At 37.6% G+C, this 23458-nt stretch overlaps 2 protein-coding genes and 1 pseudogene across 2 annotated transcripts; 1 reads left to right on the top strand and 2 right to left on the bottom strand.

The window, feature by feature from the left end:
- The first annotated feature begins 3775 nt into the window (after window positions 1-3775).
- On the top strand, window positions 3776-7528 carry LOC137835350 (G-type lectin S-receptor-like serine/threonine-protein kinase At4g27290). The gene is made up of 7 exons (XM_068643822.1): window positions 3776-5241; window positions 5606-5725; window positions 5841-5983; window positions 6058-6268; window positions 6363-6600; window positions 6695-6842; window positions 7050-7528. Exons 1-7 carry the CDS (start codon window positions 3978-3980, stop codon window positions 7347-7349), a joined length of 2424 nt encoding a protein of 807 aa, XP_068499923.1. The 5' UTR covers window positions 3776-3977; the 3' UTR covers window positions 7350-7528.
- A 1892-nt stretch (window positions 7529-9420) lies between these two features.
- On the bottom strand, window positions 9421-10302 carry LOC137834197 (uncharacterized). The gene is made up of 2 exons (XM_068642259.1): window positions 10168-10302; window positions 9421-10056 (listed from the first exon to the last, which is right to left on the bottom strand). Exons 1-2 carry the CDS (start codon window positions 10300-10302, stop codon window positions 9421-9423), a joined length of 771 nt encoding a protein of 256 aa, XP_068498360.1.
- A 414-nt stretch (window positions 10303-10716) lies between these two features.
- On the bottom strand, window positions 10717-15256 carry LOC137835349 (G-type lectin S-receptor-like serine/threonine-protein kinase At4g27290; annotated as a pseudogene).
- Between the last annotated feature and the right edge of the window lie 8202 nt (window positions 15257-23458).

Genomic DNA, 23458 nt, shown 5'->3' with positions numbered 1-23458 from the left:
TTCTTCTGCATCTACAACGCCTTGTTTGAACACTACCAAGTTCCTCTGATCCCAAATACACCTGACTACCGCTGCCTAAACCCCTTTCCAAACCAGGTTTTGATTATGACTAACCTGAAACAGGTTGAAGCTCTCGAAGTGCGCCATTATATCATTGTGTTGAACAGACAACATTCCAATCCACTTGAAGCACATGGACCACACTTGATTAGCATATTTACAATCCAAAAATAGATGTTGACACGATTCATCCTTCGTCTGGCAAAGAGCACATAAGGTTGTTTCCATCAACACCCCTCTCCTTCTCAAACATATTCTAGTAGGAAGTCTATCCATCATAGTTCTCCATGCTACAGTCACCGCACTTGGGAACGCCTTAGCTTCCCACAGCGACTTAAAGACATCATGTTGAGGCCCTCTTCCTTGTTTTGATAGACACACGTAAGCATTATTGACTGAGAAGCACCCTTTCTCCTCGTTCCCCCATACCTGGACGTCCTTCTCTTCTTTAAGAATTGTTGTCGTGGTTATGAGCACTTCAAGTTCTTGTACTAGAGCGGATTCCCACTCAAATCTTTCCCGTCTCCACCTTAACCGCCAGCACCACCCCGACACTTCCCACACACCTACCTCTCCCACCTTGTGCCCCTGGTTTAAAGACAACGAGTATAATCTGGGGAACAAAGTTTTGAGATTACAGTTACCAATCCACACATCCTCCCAGAACCTAATTTTATCTCCACATCCTAATTTCCATCCAATTTCTTTATAAAACCACCCTTCACCTTCACCCTCCCTACATACTTTGTATAAGTCTCTCCACCACCATGATTGAAGTTTGACCGGAATCTGCACTTCCGAACCATACTTTGAATCTAGCAGTTCCTTCCATCTCCCTTTCTCCTCCGAAATGTATCTCCACCTCCATTTAGCCAGAAGAGCTGCATTGAACTTCCGAATCTCTCTCACACCCAGACCACCCTCCTCTCTATTTTTGCACACAACTTCCCAGCTTACCCAAGAGATAGACGTCTTCTCCTTCCCCCAACCCCAAAGAAACCTCCTTTGGATTCTGGTGATACTCTTGCAGATCGACGCCGGTGCTTTATACATAGATAGGTAGTAAAGCGGGACAGAGGTGAGAACCGATTTGATTAAGCACACCCTCCCTGCCATGGATAGGAATCTACCCTTCCACACGTTGAGTCGGTCTTTTAACTTGTTTAGCACAGGCTCCCAAAACTTGCTTGTCCTAGGATTCCCTCCTACTTCAAGGCCCAAATATTTGAAAGGTATCCCCATTTGAGCACAGTTGAGGGTCTTGGCATAGCAATCTAAGTTGTTACTTTGGACATTGATGCCTGCTAGTTTTGACTTGTGAAAGTTTATCTTCAGACCTGAAGCTAACTCAAAACCCCTGAGTATTGCCTTCAACGTCACCACATTGGTGTAGGAATCCTCACAGAAGAACATGGTGTCATCTGCGAACTGCAGGATACTCAACTCAACCTTCTTCCTCCCAATCTTAAGGCCAGAGAGTAGATTCGCCTTAGTAGCTTGTCTTACTAGACCTGCCAAGCCTTCTACTACCAATATGAAAAGGATTCCTCCCTTAGTATGAATTCTTCATAGACAAGATTCCTCCCTAGCATGCAGGGTGGTCAAAATCCACCAACCCCAACAGTTGCGTAACTGCCACAGGATTCCCCTAAGCAGAGAGAAATAATTTCTTAATGATTAAGAAAATAATAGATGTTAGATTTTTAATTAGCAGCAACACGTTTTTCTTTTATATAATTTATTTATTTTTTATGCTTTCTTTTGAAATATTTAAAAGTGATAGATACTTTTTAATCTCTCAATTTTGATGTGAAATTAGATTTTGTTAAAAAAGAAATTGTAATTATTGAACTCTTACACTTTGAAACTCATATTTGAAACTCATATAAGACATTCTCTTTGCAGATGATGTTAACAATTTTGTCATGTAATAATGCCAACAATATGTGTTCAAGTAAGTATGTTTCTCCATCTTTATCAAAATTTACGTCAAAGTTTACTGACTAAAAATATATTTAACTATAATTTTTTCTAATCAACTATAGTTAACTACAATAAACTATAAACTACTTACTTAATATTATTATTATTAATGTTAATATTATAATTATTATTAATGTTAAAATAATATTAAGAATATTAATATTAATATTAATAATAATATTAATATTAAATAATTATATTATTAATATTAATATTAATAATATTAAATAAATAGTTCATAGTTTATTAGAGTTAAATATGACTGATTAAAAAAAATTATAATTAGATATGTTTTTAGTTGTTGAACTTTGATCAAAATAAAGAGTCATGTTGATGCGGATAAATAGTCAAAGTCAGAGATCACTTTTGAGAATGTCTTATATTTGGCACATAAAAACATAAAAAATTCTATTTGGCACGTAAAAAAACCATGTTCTACTTTTGAGAATGTCTTATATGATTCTTCAAAGTATAAAGATTTAATAACTCTACAAATTCAATAGGGATGAAATTCAATCTCGCATAGAGACTAAATACATACTTAAATATATTTAAAAATATAGTATTTATAATAAACATATTTAAAAAATATAATATTTATAATAGTATGATAATAATATTTTGTTGGTGTAGTGTAGTTGGATTGAAAGTAGTAATGATCATAAGGTTATTGGATTAAAAGTAATAATGATCATAATGGTGTTATTAGTAATAGACGAGAATTACAAAATGTAATATTTTTTAAAATTAAACGCTATAATTTAAATCTTCAATTTTTATCTTTATTTTAAAAATGAATCTAAAGGTTTTCAAATTGAGCAGAGATCAATTTCAGATGAGTTTGTGTCAAATACAATTTGTTTCAAAATTGGATTTAAAAAATAAAAAATTAATTATTAAATCTAATAATTCAGCTTAATAATTTTTTTTAACGTAATTATATTTTCAAAATATACTATATATAATTTTATCCTGGAACGCATGAGTTATCTAGTTATCTTGAATAAGAAAATAGTTGTATTCTTTAAAAATAATATTATACAAGAAATGATGATGCACTTGAATTTCTTCATAATAAAATTCATTATACTCTGTACTTGCTCATTACGTATAAAATTATGAGTTTACAGTATACGCAAGTTGTTGACCTGTACATGTTGAAATATAACATTTTAAATAACTTCTACCTATCAAACTATCATAAAATAATAAACATTCCTTCAGCTTTGGAGAATATGCTTGATAAATATTTTCATAAACTTTTTTAAGAAAAATGAAATAAGCTATTTCATAAAATACAATTAATTTTTAAATAGATAAATTTGTAAAAAACACTTTTATTTTTTTATTTTGTCCTAAACACATTGTCTACCTTTTCCAATTTAACAAAAAATTACACTAGAACATTCTTTTAGCAGACAAGCATGCTTCGAAGTATTTCGAAGTTAGAAACTGTTTGATCCATCAAGGTTTAATAATTGATTTAGTTTTCTGTAAAAAAAATATTTGATTTATTTAATTATTTATCAATTGATCATTTGGTTTATAAAATATTAATCAGAACGTGGATATTGACAATAAATGTCATGTACAAGGGTGACATTTCCGTCTGATTTAGCATAATAATTTTATAAATTCATATCCATAAGTAAGGATTCTAAGATTAAGTTAAATATGAATTAGGAAGATGAACAGTACAGCATATAAAGGTTGGAGGGTGTCTTCATCTCTTGTTCTTAATATCAAATCTTTCCCTTTTTCCTCGGAAGAAGTCATCATGTTGAATAGTCTTTGATACTTTAAAATAATAAATAACAGTCAAATTTTGTGTAGATATGGAGTAGAGGAAAATGATCCAATTATGTAGCTAATCTTTGAAGAATTTGAAAAGCACTAGAGAAATTTAGAGGAACCTCTAATCCAAGAAGCAATGAATGGAAAGCTTAAAGGCTTTGGTTTTGTGGTCTCTTCTGTTGCATTTCATACCAGGCTTCAGCACCCTTGAAACCATTGCTCCAGGCCAATCAGTGAAGGATAATGAGACTCTAGTTTCAGCAGAAGGGACTTTTGAAGCAGGGTTCTTCGACTTTGGAGATCATAGTGGCAAATACTTTGGTATATGGTACAAGGATATTTCTCCAAGAACAGTTGTATGGATAGCCAATAGAGATACTCCAGTTGGAAACTCCTCAGGAGTTTTGAATGTAACTGATGGGGGAAATCTTATTATTTTGAATGGTTCAGGGGCCATAGTCTGGTCTTCCAATACATCAGCAGCTGCAAAGAAGCCTATTGTGCAGCTTTTGGAGACTGGAAACCTTGTTGTGAAAGAAGAAAGCAACCAAGAGAATCTTCTATGGCAGAGTTTTGATCTTCCTGGGGACACTTTGTTGCCAGGGATGAGACTTCGAAGTAGCATGGTAAATGGTAGTTTTACATCTCTGACATCTTGGAGAGACACAGAAGATCCTGGTAGAGGTGTGTATTCATATCACATAGATACTCGTGGGTTTCCTCAAGTGGTGATTACCAAGGGAGGCATATTGTTATACAGACCAGGTTCATGGAATGGCAATATTTTATCTGGGATCCCTTCTGAAACGTTGTACAAAATCTTTAATTTCTCTTTTGTTATAACTGAGAAAGAAGTTTCTTATGGATATGAACTACTGAACAAGTCAATTGTTTCTAGATACATGATCACGTTATCTGGTCAAATACAACGTTTCGTTTTGTCTGATTTGACAAATAGTTGGCAGCTTTTCTACTCTGGCCCCGGAGACCAGTGTGATAATTATGCCGTTTGTGGTGTGAATTCTAATTGTGATGTAAATAGATCTCCAACATGTGAGTGCCTTCAGGGTTTCATTCCCAGATCTCAAGAAAAATGGAATGCACAAAACTGGTCTGATGGGTGTGTTGGGAGAGTTAATTTAGATTGTGCCAATAGTGATGGATTTCTGAAGTATCAGGGAATGAAGTTGCCGGATACATCAACCTCATGGTTTGACAGAAGCATGAACCTTGAGGAATGTAAGAATTTCTGTCTGAAAAACTGTTCCTGTACAGCTTTTGCAAATTTAGATATCAGAGATGGTGGAAGTGGATGCTTGCTTTGGTTTAATAACATTGTGGATGTGAGAAAACTAACCACTGGAGGACAAGATCTTTTCATAAGAGTGGCAGCTTCAGATCTAGGTGCTAATACTTTATTTCCATCTACCTTCGTTTGTTGCAGAACTTGGTTTAACCTCTGCAGAGTAAAAATATATAAATTCTACTTCTTACTAAGCTGCAAATTATGTTGGTTGCCTGACAGTTTTTTGGATGCATGTTATTAATTTCATCCTTGTTGCAGGTAGATAATACAACATGTAAGAATATGATGAACATTAGAGAACGTTATACAATACTACTTAGCATAAAAAGAAAATTATGATCAGGAAGCATATCTAACTGCCATCAACTTTCATTGTGAATATGTGCTTTAGATACCTTATCGTTTGGGATTTCTAAATTGCTCAAAATTTGGTGTTGGTTAACAGCGTTTTTATTTTATCAGGTCATAAAAAAGGCTTAAACAAGAAGCAGCTCGCAGGAATTCTTGTAGGTTGTACTGTATTTATTGTTGTCATGATATTATTGGGAGTTACACTTCGGAGGAAAAAGCTTGAGAAGCCAGGTAAAATTAGTAGTTATTTTACTGCAAATATTATTTCCTGACAATTACAAGGTTTGGTAACCATTAGATTTTCCTCTTCTGATAGAACCTATTTATATACATTCATTTTCTATAGGTAGCTGGAAGAATCACACTGATAAGACACAGAAGGAAGACATTGACATTCCAATATTTGATTTTTCAACCATAGCTAATGCAACCAATGACTTTTGCATTACTCATAAATTGGGAGAAGGTGGATTTGGACCAGTTTACAAGGTAATTTGATTAAACTTATATCTTGCCATTGGATTTATCTTCTGTGAATAACTTTCTAATAAAATGATTGTCAGGGTACTTTGGCAAATGGCCAAGATATAGCTGTGAAGCGGCTTTGCAATACTTCAGGACAAGGACCAAAGGAATTCATAAACGAAGTTGTGCTAATTGCTAATCTTCAGCACCGAAACCTTGTGAAGCTTCTTGGGTGTTGCATTCAAGATGATGAGAGGATCTTGATATATGAATTCATGACTAACAGAAGCTTGAACTACTTTATTTTTGGTCAGAAATTTTATCCCGTCCCAACCCAACACTTGGTTTTCTCTTGCCATGATCACCAAGTCATCTTCATGCTAACTAACTGAATTTTTTTCAGATGAAGCTAGAAAAAGTTTGCTGGATTGGGCTCAGCGCTTCCAAATTATTTGTGGAATTGCCCGAGGACTTCTCTATCTTCATGAAGATTCTAGATTAAGAATTATCCACAGAGATCTCAAGACCAGCAATATTCTTCTAGACGAAAATATGAATTCAAAAATATCAGACTTTGGTCTCGCTACAACATTTGGAGGAGATGAAGTTGAAGGCAAAACAAAGAGAATAGTGGGAACTTAGTATGCATGCTTAAATAATTTGATTTGTTACTTTATCTTCATAAAATTTCCCCCTTCCCCCTTTCTGATCTCCATTTCATTTTCTGTAATGTAGTGGTTATATTTCTCCAGAATATGCAGCCCGTGGAAATTTCTCAGTGAAATCTGATGTCTTCAGTTTTGGTGTTATATTACTAGAGATAGTTTGTGGAAAAAAGAATAGGGAATATTTTGACCATCTTGATCATGACCTTCTTGGACATGTAAGTCTAGCACACTCAATACCCTACCCTTTATATCGGCATATTCTTCAGAGCATGTTTGAAAACCTCTCCATTTTGATTCACGTTATAGAGAAGCTACTGAATATTTTTCGTTATTGGTCATGATTTTGAGTATTGACACGCATACAAAACATATATACAAACACAGTGAACTCAAAATTGACAATTTAAATTTGATGACGATAGGCATGGAGACTTTGGTGTGAAGAAAAACCAATGGATTTGATAGATGAATCACTACGCGATTCAATAGCTCTTGCTGAAGCTAATGTATTGAGATGTATTCACATTGGGCTTCTATGTGTACAAGACAGAGCAGAGGATAGACCAGACATGTCATTAATAGTTCTAATGCTGAATGGTGAGAAACCACTGCCTAGGCCAAGGGAACCTGCTTTTTATCCCCATCAATCTGGCTCTTCATCAGGAAATAGTAAACTGCAATCAACCAATGGTATTTCTATCTCATTGTTGGAGGCAAGATAGTTTATTTATATATATGAAGTTTATAGATTTCAATGTAAATGAGGCTAAATTAGTCAAAATTTGATTGAATTAGCTACCGCATTTTATAGTTTTTATATTACTGTATATATTGTCATCAGATTTGACCAATTTGGTTTAAATAGTTGATTTATGTGAAACCTGTTGACAAGTTCAGCAAATTAGCATTCTAATCTAAGATCATGTGCCCATCTGGGAGCACTTGAACTAGGGGATTGGAAAATACAAACATTGGCATAAGTGATACTTTCTTTCGGAATGCACATTATACTTAAATGCAGGAATATTGGGAAAGCAGAAAATGCATTTGAGGAAAATGCATGAGAGATAAATTTACCTGGACATCAATGATAATTGGGCTTGCCCTTAATGACCATGTTGAAGAATCTCTTGCCATGTTTTCAAATATGATATTTCAGTTTCACCAGATGAAATACACATTCTGTGTCCTGAGCATGAACACCTGTAAGCCTCTTAGAGAGAGGGAAATTTTTTTTCACTTGCATGATAATCCGACATGGAATTTGTGGGAAACATCAATCCAAATTTTCCAAATATTAATGCAAGTAATTGAAAAGCTTCCAACGCATGGTGAATTCGTCTTCACTCTTGAAGAGGTGGGATAATTTAAGCTCACTAAGTCTGATCTATGTAGAAAGCTTTTTCTATATATAAAGGGATCATGTGTAGAGACAAGACATACATGAGTGTATGTACGGATGCTAACAAGGATACAAAAATATAGATATGGAAATTGAATATTTTGATATGTATAATCTCTAAAATATAAGACACGGACTAGTCTATACATTATATTATTATTGTTGGTGTTGAGGGAATAAAACAGAGCAAGATATTTGTGAACAAAGAATATAAATTTTATTTCACTACTATTTTTCAAATAAAAATACAATCTCTCTGAATAGTCTTACAATATACTTCTCAAATTCTACATTCTCTCTCATAAAACCTATACTATAATTTACATTTAAATCGTATAAATGACATTCAAAACTAGAATTAAAGATAATAATTATTGGTTATTCAAATGCTAAAATAAAACTGATGACGACTTTGAGTTTAATGCTAACAAATTCCCCTTTAAACTCAAACCTTTCATATCATTCATTCAGATTGTTTTTTTTTATTGTCATCGCTCACACTTTCAATTTTATATTTTTCCTTACCCCAACTCCCAACTGCCTCCAATATTTTTTCTAGATTAGAAGCAACTTCAGCTTTCTTCACTGCGTCAATCCGTGCAGAATTTTGAATTGAATTACTTTTAATTTTCCAAACAAAATCTTCTTCACTTTCACCCTTTGAATTAAAAGATTTAAGAAAGACTATGGCTTCAATGAGCTTTAAACATAATGATTAGACCATATATCCCTTTCAGATGATGTTTCAACACCATTCCATTTATGGTCTTCTCCTAAATCAAAACCACTATTTTCAAGTAAAACACATGAATCAAAAGAGGCTTTTAATTTGAATTGTAATTCATTAACCTTTTCTTTTTGTGCCAAAAGCAACAAATGGAGCTCTTCAACTTGATTGAATCTAGCTTCCTTGTCTTTCTCCATATCAACATATTTTTCTTCCAATTTTGTAAACCTTTTTTCCAGGTTATCAAATGTTGCTTCAGCACTCTCCAATAATTGTCCCATAATGAGAATATTACTTTTCAAGTCAGGTACATAAATTTCAGTGACACTTTCTTTGGATTTAAAGGCCATGTGCTCCTCCTCCATTGGATTGAGAACAAAACTTTTCCCTTCATTTCAACTTTAAACAAATCTCTGCCATCAACATCTTTTTGATTAAGCAATGTTTATTTTCAAACATCACTCTATAGCCTTTTTCCAACAATTGACCAACACTCAAAAGATTTTGATCAATCTCTGGCACAAAAAGAACATCCGTAAGGATTTTTATACCTTTATAGCTTGTGATAGCTACTGTGCCTTTTCCTTTTACGGTCAGGTGTTCACCATTTCCAATCCTCACCCTTTTAATCTTAGTAGTTCTCAATTCTTTGAAGAGTTCCTTGTCATGTGTCATGTGTCATGTGGTTGGTGCAGCCACCGTCAATTAGCCAAGATGCACTTGAAATATTGCTGCAAAAACTAGTTGCATGAAAAAGTACATCCTCCTCCTTATTTGCAATTTGAGCATCTACATCTTGTTTCTCACTTTGGTTTCTACAAATGACTGCTTCATGCCCAAGTTGATTGCACTTAGCATTAGGTCTTCTCCAACACTTAAAAAATGGTCGATGACCTAACTTGTTGCAATGCTTACAAGGGGAATAATTTCTACCTTTGTTTCTCCATCTTGTCTCATGGCTCTCCTTTGTTCTTGTGCTTGTAAAGTATTTAAGAGCTCTGCGAGAGAAATTTTTGATAGGTCCTTTGTATTCTCCAAGGTTGTTATATATGGTGGCTTCAAACCTCTCTGGAACTGTTACAAGTAGTTTTTCCATAATTCTTGAATCTTTTAACACAAATACAAGCAACCTCACTTTGTTGGCAATACTTAGAAGTTTGTCCGAGTACTCTTTTACGGATTTCGACTCCTTCATTCTCTGCAATTCAAACTCCCTTATTAGATTCAGGGCTTGCATTCCACGAATCCTCTCATCACCTTCATATTCTACCTTGAGGTAATCCCATATTGCTTTTGCTGACTTCAAGGACATTATTCTTGTGAATACCATAGGAGATACAACTACAAATAGGCATGCTTTTGCCTTTTATCTCTTCATATTTTTTTCCTTCTATGATTTTATTTGTGCCACCGTAGGGTTTTCTAGAAGGGACTGAATTTCATAGTCCTCTTCTACAGCTTCCCATAAATCCAATGCTTCTAGGTAGGTCTCCATACCAACAACCCACATTTGATAATTGTCTCCATCAAAGATAGGTGTTGCCATTATTGAAAAATTTGATCCTCCTTCCATTGGTGCACTCTACTTCCATTGGTGCAGTCTACTAACCTCACAGATCCCTCAAGAAAATAGCTTTGATACTAATTGTTGGTGTTGAGGGAATAGAACAGAACAAGATATTTGTGAACAAAGAATATAAATTTTATTTCACCACTACTTTTCAAATAAAATTACAATCTCTCTAAATAGTCTTACAATAAACTTCTCAAATTCTACATTCTCTCTCATATAACCTATACTATAATTTACATTTAAATCATAGTATAAATTATATTCAAAACTAGAATTAAAGATAATAATTATTGACTATTCAAATGGAAAAATAAATCTTTTAATACTAACAATTATAAATTATATTATGTCAACAAGGTTAGTTAAATAAACATGCCATGTAAGACATTTAGTTAAAGATAATAAACACGTGTTAATGTTTGGACGGAATACATATATTTTTGACTTCTTGTCATGTTCATGGACTAAGGTGACAACCACATTCAGAAAATCAAAGAGGAGGTTTACACTTTTAATCTCTGTCCTTTCAGTGTCATGTTTTTACTTTTCTTCTTAAGTTTAATAATTTGTGTCGGTCTCACAGAGAAATAGCTACATATGAAAAACATTTCTTTTACTCAGTGCATAGATATGCACACATTGAACTCCTCCAATATTAAGTTTAAGTTTGAAATGCAACCTATCTCGCAGACATTGTGCTAACTGTCATGTTATTATTTGAGTATTGCTTATAACTGCCTGATGAAGAACTGTCCCCAACCAGGTTCCTGGTTGTAAAAAGTCCAGGCAATTTTGGCTGAGGCAACGTAGATTCACTGCTCAGCATCAGAACCACAGAGGACATGCTTGGTCTGTCATCTGGACATAGTTGCACACAAAGTAGCCCCACATGAATTAATCTGACAGCTGCAGATAGATTGAGTGAGTCTCTTATTGTTGCATCAACTATTTCAGTGCTTTTGCCTTCAGTAAATAGTCTCCATGCCTGCGTATTTTTCAAACCATTTGATTAATAACAGCACAAACATGTTAAAGATGGTTAAAATTGAATTTCATTCTTACATGTGCCAGAAGATTATCTTGATTACCGAATCCTCTATTTCTCTTCCCACTCACTATCTCCAGTATCAACACACCAAAGCTGAAAACATCCGACTTTGTTGAATAAGCTCCATCAATTATATACTCTGGCGGCATATAGCCACTGCACATTACATGAACCAAAAGTCATTTTAATACAAAGCAATTCATACCATAGAGGTGTCATCAGGCACTTACTAGGTTCCAACTTGTGTTTGCTTCAGTTTCATTTCCTCCAAAGCTTCTGGCCAATCCAAAGTCTGAGATTTTTGGGGTTCATTTCACAATCTAACAAGACATTCCCAGCTTTGAGATCTCTGTGAACTATTCTATGCCTTGAATCTTCATGAAGATACAGAAGCCCTCTAGCAATCCCATTGACAATGTGCAAGCGCCTTGGCCAATCTAGTAATACGCTCTTCTTTTCATCTGCGAAAAAAGTTGCCATGTTGGACTCTTTTTCAGGTAAGATTCTAAAGTTTGAACGATGGTACAGATTTTAGTGGAAACCATAATAAAGTTTTTCTAGGTAAAAGAGTAACAAACTTCAATGCAAGAAGCATTTATTACGCACGCCATGAACAACAGGTCAGAGGAAAATTCATTTACGTTTTAGATCGATTTTTTTTCATTGCAGTGATCTTGAAACAAAGAATAAGCCATTCAACAAATGGGAATATAATTCCAAATGAATTAAACAATTAATGAATGAAGGTTTCTTTGGAAACAAACCAAATATGATGGAATCCAAGCTTTTGTTTGCCATAAATTCATAAACAAGCAATCTTTCTCCTGATTGAATGCAGTACCCCAGTAGCCTCACTAAATTCCTATGCTGAAGTTTTGCAATATGCATAACTTCATTTTTGAACTCCCGAAGTCCCTGGCTTGAGTTCTTCGAGTCTCTCTTGACAGCTATTTCTCTTCCATCCTCCAGGATGCCCTGAAAGTTATAAAGAATTTTTCATTGAAAAAGATCCATATTAGAGGTAAATTTCCTTAAATTTGGTCATTCAGTGTGTCCTAATATTGAATAATATGTTTTGAAGAATACAAAATTGTTGGGAGTTTTTTTTCTAGAAACAACAAGGTGATATATGATGAACCAAGTTAATTGGTATCAGGAAAAGACATCTCAATTGGAAAATAGTAGCTGCTTTGTATCTACCTAGTTAAGTTAAATTCGTGCAAAAGGAGAAGAGAATGGCTAAAAGTTTTACAATTTCTTGTTACTAATAACGTGTTTGCACATTTCAAGTCAAGGGCATGTTTAGCTGATAAAACAGGATAACAAATCTGGTTCGAGCAATATAGGTTTAAATATGTAATGGAAATAACCAACAAAGTATTCATGGTTCTTAAGTTATGCATATGTTGGTGATGAGAACAAGTATAAATGCCCTACTGAAGTTTTTAAATGCATAAGGCTGAATCAAACTAAATCCATCAGCACCTAAACTAATCATTTAAAATTCAAAAAGATAACTTCTTTCACACAAACTATTGAACCACAGAACTGTCTCATGAAATTGACATATCTAGACAATTATAGATTATATACAAGTAAGATTAAAACACTTCACGAAATAATGTTTATTAATATCAATCATTCTAGGATCAGGGCCACATTTTATAATTTCATTACCTTATAAACAGATCCAAAACCACCTTCCCCTAGTTTATTGTCAAGTGAAAAGTTTTTCGTCGCAGACCTAATTGTTGACAAATCAAACATTGGTAACTCTACATCTTCGTTCCCCTGCTCATTCATTACACTTGCATCTTCTTCTAGATCGTTTTTCATTTTTCCTGCATTGTAGTAATTGCCAATTGATGTGTAAAGATAAAGAGTTTAAAATGTACAACATGGTTTATCTTCCATACTCTTCTACCTTTATCTACCCCACACCAAATGTCTTTTCATGATTTAATCTACTTGTGAATAACGAAGTGTATATTATTGTAGAATTTAAACAAAACTCAAGGAGAGAAAGAGAAACCCTATGCAGTTAAGATAATAGAGGTGATCCTATTTTGTGGATAATGTATTGAAGAATCAAGACAAACAAGTCAGTAAGTGTAAGAACTACTTAACTGCCTTTCTGCCATGTCCTCCACTGTCTATGAATGATGAAGGTTAAGCATAGGAGTAAAATTCCAATAGACAACACACAGCTTATGATAATAGTCTTTTGTTTCCTACTGTTGGATTTATGTGATTGCATACTTTGAATAGCTTCTGAGAGAAAGAGACGTTAATGAGATATCACAGAAGATAACTAAATAAAGAAAGAAGAAGAAAGAGAAAGAAATTCTCAATTGAGAGACAATCTCGTACCTACTTCTGTCCCTGCCATCCTTATGTATATATCTTGATCAGATTCAGTGAATTCTTTTATGTCAATCAGATCGTTAAACCAGACTAAACACCCAGTCGATTCTTTACTGATATCCAAGGTTGAATAAGCTGTACATGAGCAATTCTTCATGCACAAGATCCTGCAATCCTCAAGGCTAATGCTTCTATCAAACCAGGACCTCTCTGTGTCAGGTAATTTTAACCCTGAAAACTTTAAAAATCCATCTCCATAGCAACTCAGTGAAGTTCTCCTCACACAACCACCATTTGTATATTGCCTACTGTGCACAAATCCTTCCAAGCAATTACATGGAGGGAAATTGTTTATATTACACCTAGCATGTGCTCCACATTTTTCATAGTAATCGCAGTCATCCACAGGAACTATTGCAAACTCTCTCCATACATTTTCTTCATCACTCCAACTAATGCCAGTAAGAAATCCATCCGTTGCTAATACCAACCTATGCAGAACTGACTTGTTGATAAGATCATATTTAACATATATCTCTTCCTCATTAGAGACAAAATTGAATCTAAATATACTATTCTGTTTGACCTGAGGCGCCCCACTAAACTGAATACCATTCCAAGATCCAAACCGAAATCTCTTGACTGTGCCTTCTCTCATAACAAATTGTGGATATCCAGCAGTATCAATTTGATGACTGTATTTACCTCGGGACGGATCATCAGAGCTATTCCATGATGATAGATATCGATTGAGGCCCGTAATTAAATTTCTTCCTAACTTCTGTTATGGCAAGAATGTGTCTACAGGATAATCAAAACTTTGCCACAGAAAATCTTTTGGGTCATTATTGTTGTTTCCATCCTGCACGATGAAATTTCCAGAATCCAAAAGCTTTCCAATAGGATAATGTGCTGACCTTGTTGTGCTGGAAGACCAGATGACACTCTTGTTATGGTTGAGAAGGACTAGAAGTCCAGTTTCATTGAGCTTCAAAACCCCTGATGAGTCAGTAAGAGGGTTGTCTCTGTTGGCAATCCATACTACAGTTTGTATTGGGATTTTGTAGTACCAAATTCCAAGATAACGGCTTTTTGAATTGCTTGGACTGAAGAATCCTAATGCAAAGACTTCTCCAGCTGAAACTATGATCTGCCCATCATTGACAGGTTGCATGGTATTAATAGTGTCTCTCAGAGTAGCGGCTGCTAAAGTTTTCAGCATGGCAAGGCCGAACAGAAGCAAGGTAAAGCCTTCCATTCGTTGTTCCTGTAACCGCTTCTGTTAAATTACATTGTTAAGATATATCAACAAACTGAGGCACAAAAACTGAAGCACTCCCTCATTATGAGTTGATTGTTCCACTTCTGCAGTCTGAGAAGTCATCTACCATTAACAACAGCAGTAGCAACTGTGAATTTACACAGTGAGTGAGCTAAACAAAACACCTCATTCAGGACTCAGTTACTGCATAATTTGATGGTTACATCATTCAGAGCATGCTTCACATTCGCAGGTAATGTATTGCAAATGAAGTTAATAATAGCTTTTGATGATGAACGTCTATTTGTTTGAATTAATGATAGCAAAAGACTGAGTCATATGCAAGTTGCATATCACTTAATGCAAGTCAACTTCTAACTAACAATGATACTCTCTGCGATTTAGCATAGCATTTAATGCACACGTTCTCCGTAGCTGAACAAGTCAGTTTTTCTTCATCCTTTTGGAATGAAACACCACACGAAAGTAAGGAAACTAAGGAAGCATAACCAAATGTATTGCTTACATAAAAGTAAAAACTATATGTAATATGTAATAGCAAACATACTAACAGGAAAATAATCAGATTATATATAACATCTAGAAACTAAATAATTTATTATATATAATATTTGAAAATTAAATAAATGATTATATATAATATCTATAATATCTAATTGAATTTTATCTAATGTCTCCTCAAGTTGGAGAATAAATATTGATTAAGTTGGGTATGAAACCAAGACCAATTAGGTTGAGCTGACTAGCCACCATGTTTAGTGAGTGAGCTTAATCATTGTGTCCCTTTTATAATATCTATTTAAAGAGATCATTGTACTTGTAATTGGTGTGCAACAGGATAGAATAAAAACCTAATAGTTGCCCGTGTGGATGTAGGTTGCAGTTGGCGACCGAACCACGTTAAATCATGTGTTGTTTATTTTTTGCAGTTGATTCATGATTGTGTGTGTTGTTTCCGCGTGCGTTTTTCCCATCAAGTGGTATCAAGAGCCTTGGTTCATTTACACACTAGAGATCCGATTAGCAAAAATTAATCAACGAGACGTGAAAATTACGGCTGCAGCGGCGTCCCAAAGTTAGGGTTTCACGGTGGCCCAGGATTAGCGACAGCCCAGACCTGCGACTTGCGGCAGGCGCGCGCAGTAGGCGGTGTGACGTGTAGTGGTGTGGGTCGCGACAAGAGTGGTGGCGGCTCGCAACGTTGTGCAGGTGCTTGCTCGCAGTAGGGTCGTGTCCAGGCAGTGCAACAAAGTGCGCCAGTGCGACGGTAGATCGCGTTTCGCGGCGAACAGGTACGGGTGCTTGCGTTGAGCGAGATGGCACGGAGGTGCAGTGCGATGGCAGTGACGAAAGATGCAAGGTGGCACGTGCATTTTCTGCTGGTGCAGCAATGACGGTGCGGTGCTAGGCGCGGGGTGTGGCTGTTTTTCGCTACAGCACGAAGTTAAGACAGTTCAGTTACTGAGCACATCAATAAAATGAATTCGATCTTAGCCAGACTTATGTTAGTGGGCATTAAGTTCGATGATGAAGTTCAAGCTTTACTACTGCTATTGTCTTTTCCTGACAGTTGGTCCAGAACGGTTACAGTAGTTACCAGTTCAGCGGGATTCAATGAATTCACTTTTGAGAAGATTCGTGATCTCATTCTTGGCGAGGATGTCCGAAGAAGGAGTCTTGGGGAATTATGTAGTGAATCGTTATATGTCATCAGAGGTAAGAAAAATATCAGAGATAATGGGAGCAAGAACTAAAGAAGGAGGCAGTCAAAGACTCAGGATTGCTCAAGTGTAACATGTTGGAACTGCAAAGAGGTGGGGCATTTCAGGAATCAATGCCCAAATGATAAATAAGTCAACATTGCATAAGACTTCACAGACGAGAACCTTTTAGTCTGTTGTGCGAATAGCAATGTGGATTCCTAGGTCATGGATTCTGAAGCATTGCAGAATCTAGTTATTAGAGACTTTGGAAAGGTAAGACTAGCGGACAACTGAACTCTTGATGTTATGGTCATGGGTGACATAGTGTTGAAGACACCAGTTGGTTTTTGGACTTTAAAGGATGTCAGAGTTGTTCCAAGCTTGATGAAAAGTTTGATTTCTATTAGGCAGTTGGACAAACAAGGACATGAAGTGAAGTTCGGAAATCAGCAGTGGAAGGTCGTCAAGGAAAATCTTGTCATGGCCCACGAAAGAAAGAAAGGTTCGCCGTATATGGTCGGATTACCGTCTGAGGGAGTGACTGTCCCAGTTCAGAAGATAAACAAAGACAGGTTCACAGAATCTCGTGGGCAGAAGAGGGTTGTCTTTACAAGAGAGAAACCCAGAGCCACAGGTCAGATTCAGGATGAACGAGCATGGAAAGGTTCAGGTAGACCAGTCAGAGGTAGTTATGGCAGTGGGAGCACGGGTCGTGCTTCAACTGAGGTTCCTAGACGACAGTGGGTTAGGAGAACCAGTATTCCAGCTGTTGAAACATCTCCAGAAAATTTCTTGTCGAGTATGGAGTATGTTTGTTCTCAGGCTATTCCAAGATCCGACAGTTCCTGTAAGTGGGAGCCGGTAGGAATAGAGAACGGGTCAGTGACTGACGTATTGAAACTCATGAGATTTTTAACAAAGTCTTCAAAATGATTAAGAAGGTTGGTGGCAACTAGAGGTGGAACATTGAGTTTCATCGACAGATTACAAAAGTACATGTACACAGTTGAAGCGTGGTGAACATTGTTCCGTGACTTCAAGTGGAAGATTGTTGGGCATGAAGTCAAGACCAATTGGGTTGGGCTGACTAGACACATGTTTAGTGAGTGGGCTTAATCATTGTACACAGTTGAAGCGCAAGTGAACATTGTTCCATGGCTTCAAGTGGGAGATTGTTGGGTATGAAGCCATGACCAATTGGGTTGGGCTACCTAGGCACCATGTTTAGTGAGTGGGCTTAATCATTGTGTCCCTTTTGTAATCTCTATTTAAAGAGATCATTGTACTTGTAATTGGTGTGCAACAGGATAGAATGAAAACCTAGTGGTTGCCTGTGTGGATGTAGGTTGCAGTTGGCGACTGAACCACGTTAAATCATGTGTTGTTTATTTTCTACAGTTGATTCGTGATTGTGTGTGTTGCTTCCGCGTGCGTTTTTCCCATCAGAGCATTCCCAACTTGCCAATGAAACGATTGAATGTAGTAGAAGGAATGACCTTGGTGAATATATTAGCTTTTTCATGCTCAATTTTGATATATTTGTGAGTCAAAAGTTGTTTTTGAACAAGTTCACGAGTGAAGTGAAATTCAATATCTATATATTTGGACCTTCCATGGTGAGACGGATTAAAAGCAAGGTGCGTGAATTTATCATAAAAGAGCATAGTTGTGTCAATTAAAATTTCAAAGTGTTTGAATAATCGTTGTACCAGACTACTTCACTCCAAGAAGATAAAGCACGATATTCTAATTTTGTTGAAAACTTGGACATAGTACCTTGTTTGATAGACTTCCAGAAAATTAGAGAATCACCCAGAAAAACACAAAAACCAGTAGTTGATTTTTTGGTATCTAAACAATTACTCTAGTTTGCATCAGCATATACTGAAAGATGGAATTAGTTGTTCGCAGGGAAAAAGAGACCTTGACCTCAACTCCAAGTACTGTAATAGATGATGGACTACAACTAAATGTGTGGTTAATGGAATATGCATGTATTGATTAAGATTATGAACTGCAAAAGTAATGTATGGTTTAGAAATTATCAAATACATAATTCTTCCAATTAATCTTTTATACACAAAGGGATTATCAATATGGTCACCATCATTCAGACTAAATTTTAAATTAGGATCCATAGGTAATGTAGTTGATTGCTACCCAAAACATGAGTATCATCACGTATTGATAAAGTACATTTTCTCTTACTCAAAGAGACACCTTGGTTGATTTAGCAATTTTCAAGCTTAAGAAGTATTTGAGAGAACCAAGCATCTTTAATTTTAATAAAGAACTCGATGTCAATTGTACCTTATCAGCACAAGAAGAATCAGAGCATGCTAGAATGGTGTCATCTACATAGACCAAAATAATGACCAATGTGTTGAAGATGGATGTGGCTCCTTCAAGTCAATGAGTTTGATGTAGCAATGTGTGTGTTTTGCTTTGAAGATTGTATTTGTAATTGGGTAGTCTTGTATATAGGTTAGAGTGCATTTAAAGTGAGCTTTTTGAATCGTGACCCATCTCTTAACCCTTCTTAAGGTGATAAGATCAAGCACAACGTTTTCTAAAAGGGTTTTCTCATGTTTTTTCCAAAATATGCTTTACTGCACAAAAAATGAATCTGTTTTTTTTCAAATGAATAGATTCTTTTTCAACCTAATGCCTTGTTCTTTAAAAAATTTTAAGAACTTCATTTTGTGCATCAAGTATCTTGGCTTAATCTGTTATGCTATCAAAACGACTGAGTTGCAACTGTTTTAAAATCTCTTTGTCTTTTTGAAAATAAATCTATTCATTATAACTTCAATATGTTATTTTTATACCAACTTTTTAAACTGTTTTTTAAAATTCTGTTATAAATCATTTCTTATATAAAGAGAGTTATAACTCACTAAAAAGTGTGTTGAGAAAAACAAGTTTAAAATAGAGATTGAGAGTTTTCAGAGAATTAACACATGTTCTTGAAAGAGTTTTTTCAAAAGAAAATGGTGTGCTTGTTCTTGCTTTTGTTCTAAGCTTGGTTGGAGGTGATGTCACTGTTTTGGGCAATCTGTTCTACTGGTCTAGTTAGAATTCTGCAATCTCTTTCCAGGTGTATTCATTTCATCATTCTTTTCTTTGTAAAGTGTGGTTGTAAGACTCTTCTTGATAGGGTTTCTTGAAGAGTTGTGTGTGTTGAAATGGTTTTTTCAGGTATGTGTGCCTTGTTCTTGTAGGGTTCAAGAACATTAGGTTTTTTGATTGGTGTGTACTGTTTTTAGTGAATTTCACCTTGGGAAAGGTGAGACTGGATGTAGCTCATTTGAGTGAACCAGTATAATCTTGTGGTTTTCATTTGTGCATATCAAGGTGTTTCTTTGCTCTCTGTTGAAATCACTCAATACCTTAAAATCAGATAACTGAAATACTGCCTTGATAAAGTAAGCAGAAAAATAAATCTGTTCTTTCTAAAATAAATTGATTATTTTCCTCTGTTTTATAAAAAGACTAAATCTGTGTGAAATTTTTAAAAGCTCAATTCACCCTCCTCCCCTATTTAACTTTGACACTATTGAACCCAACAATTGGTATCAAGAGTGATCCTGCCTGTTGACCAGAACGTTGGAACTTGCCTCGTCAAACTTGGATCGACGTGTGCACCGCTTCAACCTCCGTCCTTCGTCACGATCCACCTCAAGAACCTGCAAAAGAACAGAGCGGCGCCGCTGCGGCCGATCGCACTCCAACGCCCAAGTCAGTGACTGAACCACCAAATACTTCATGAGCAAAACTCTAGAACTCTCAAGGAACCGTGCAATGTTCTCTCTCACAGTATTCTCAAGAACTCGCAAGCGTAAAGAATACAATCTGAACGTGCGTACCTCGAAAGTTCGTTGAGAAACCCTTAAATACCTGGTCACTTTCTCTCTCCTGGCAGTTACAGACCTGGACACGTGGCTCGCATCCAGCTGTACACGTGCCATCATCTGGAGCCTCCTTGACTTGGGCGCTGCTTCTGACTCTCCTTTGGCTAAGTTACTTATGCATGGTACTGCCCAGTGCATAGCTAACTTGGAGCGCGATCTCTACTGGAATTGGCGAGTTAGGGTGCCTTCGTACACCTTCCCTGTGGTCTCGCCGGCCGCCTTCACAATCTGCACCACCTTCATTTCCGGCGATGTGCTTGTTCCGGCGATCTCTGATCACTTGGTCGCCTAAGTTTACATCTGGCGACTTCATCTTTAACCCTAGTGATCGCCGGTTCTGGTATGCTGGAGATCGGAGCACGCCAACTACATAACTGGCGACTACACGAGCCCCCCGACTTCCTTCCCTTATGCCAATCTGGCGTCTTGTCAACACGCCTATACTGTAGCTTGATGCCACGTCATCACTTTCGACTACCAGGGCGGTACACAAGCCCCCCAGTCTTAAGCGAAGACTTGTCCAACGAAAAGACTAAAGGAGTCACGTCAATACCGATCTACGTGGCACTGGCGCAGAATTCCAAGCGGTTGTACTTTCTGCTTCTCTAACGCTCCACCAAACATTCCTCCCATCGTTCGACACGTGGCTTCATCAATGGTTACCTTCAGTTAACGTTTGCGCTTCCCAAACCCATTTCGAAAAACCCTTAAACTCATTTCGCTTCACTGTTCCATCACTTTCTTCGTATTCTCTGACGCTCCAACTCTCTTCTGCAAAAAAGCTCTCAACGTTCTTCGACTTCCCGAATCACCAACTTCTTTCATCACTCTTCCGATCATAAAAAGGTACTTCCTTTCCTTCTTCTGCTGGTTTTTCCTGCATTTTAACCGATTCGCATCATCCTTTAACTGTCTGGTGCATACGTTGTGGGTTGTTTTTTCTATTTCTCCTTCTTCGTAACTTAGGGCTTCGTTTTCGTTACAACGAACCTTCGTTCGTTGGTTTTTTTTTTTTTTTTTCACCCTTCATTCCTGATCGAGTCAGCCTCTGCGAACCCTGATCATTTTTCCTTTTCTTTTTCCTCTGCAACTTCCGCAATGACTCGCTCAAAGATCACCCCAAATCCTCCTCCTTCATCACGAAACCCCTCCTCACAAGCACACGACCCACCACGAGCACGCGGTGCTTCGTCTTCTCAGGCTGAGAGGCCTGCACTTTCCCGCCCCAACCTGGCCCAGGCCACTCCCCCTGTCGCCGGAGGAGCCTCTGTTCCCTCCCCAGACTTCAAAAAACTGTACCCATGGGCCACCTCGACTTTGTTGAGGGAGACATCTTCTGTAAACTCTGCTGGGGCAGTTCTGCGATTGACGAAGGGGGATGAGCCTCACCAATCATTCCATAAGGAGCACGACGAAAAGATGACGGTGCTACCTTGCCCCCCCGACCTGCCAGTTTGCGCCGACGACAAGGCGAACAACGGCGGACCCTTCTGCTTCGTTTACACAACCTTGTTCAAGAAGGTGAAACTTAGGTTTCCCTTCACTCGCTTTGAGAGGGAGCTTCTTACCGAGCTCAACATCGCCGCCGCCCAACTCCATCCCAACAGCTGGGCGTTCGTGCGGGCGTTCCAGGTCATGTGCGACCATCTGGGGTTGCCAGCATCAGTGGATGTCTTCTTATTTCTTTTTGAAGCCAAGCACCCAGGAGACCGCCTGTGGGTAAGCTTGAACGGGATTGCTGGGAGGTCGATCCTCTCTATCTTCCAGCAATCCTACAAAGACTGGAAGGGCAAGTTTGTCCAGGTGCGTCCCAACGACAAGGACGCTTCCTTGCTCGACGGTTTCCCCTTGTATTGGGTAAACAAGGGGAACAAAGAGTCCAAAAGCAGCTTCAGGAGGCCAAGGAGTCCTGATAGCATGGGCGCCTTGGACAGAGACCTCTGCTTCTTCTGGAAGAGTGTGGCAGACGCCAACATCACATTCCTCACCACCACACTCATCTGCTTCGAGTTCTTCGAGGACCAACTCGAAATTCGCATAGGTTAGAACGTCTAAATTTTTGTTCTAACATTACCTCTGTTAACTGTTTCTGGGCGTCTTATGCGTTGTGCGCAAGACTTTGGTTTTATTTTTCTGCACTGCTTGTCTGCTTTGCTGCATACTGCCTTATGCATTTATTTTCTTTCTGAGCTAACCCATGCATTTTTGCTCTATGCAGATAATATGTTGGGCCGGGGCAAGCTCGCTGAATTAGGGCGCTCGCCCGAACCCACGGGTTGGCATCGGGTTCCCAAACCGTGCCAAACTCTGTGGTGGAGATCGCCGCTGCTCAAGGCAGATCGCCACCCAGGGGCCCAACTTCCTCTGAGGCCCAACCCGCCAACCAACGCAAGAAGCTTGTCCTCAGGAAACCCAAGAGGAAAGCCCCCCAAGTAGTCCACGAGGAGGAAGAGGAAGACGACGAGGCAACTGAAGATGGCCTCGTCACGAAGAGGAAGAGGGTGGCACCTTCTTCACCATCCGCTCCACCCCCCCTTCCGACATCAACGCCACCATCTACACCTGCCCCGCCTCCAACATTGCCTCTTCCACCAGCTCCTGCCTCACCAGTCCAAGCAATTCCATTGGCGTCTGCGCCACCTGTGGTTGAGGCCCCCGAGCCAAACTTCATGGAGGACCCCCCGAGCGCCTCCACACCTTACGTATCAGCTGGAGGGGGTCCTCCTTCAAATGCCTCAACCGCCAACATCGCACCAATCGGGGATGAGGTTGCCCATAACTCTTCGATTCTGATTACTGAATCCCCGACGTCGCCACCACG

Source organism: Phaseolus vulgaris, chromosome 5 (assembly GCF_000499845.2).
Source record: "Phaseolus vulgaris cultivar G19833 chromosome 5, P. vulgaris v2.0, whole genome shotgun sequence".
NCBI lineage: Eukaryota > Viridiplantae > Streptophyta > Magnoliopsida > Fabales > Fabaceae > Phaseolus > Phaseolus vulgaris.
This window is presented reverse-complemented; position numbering and strand designations above follow the sequence as displayed.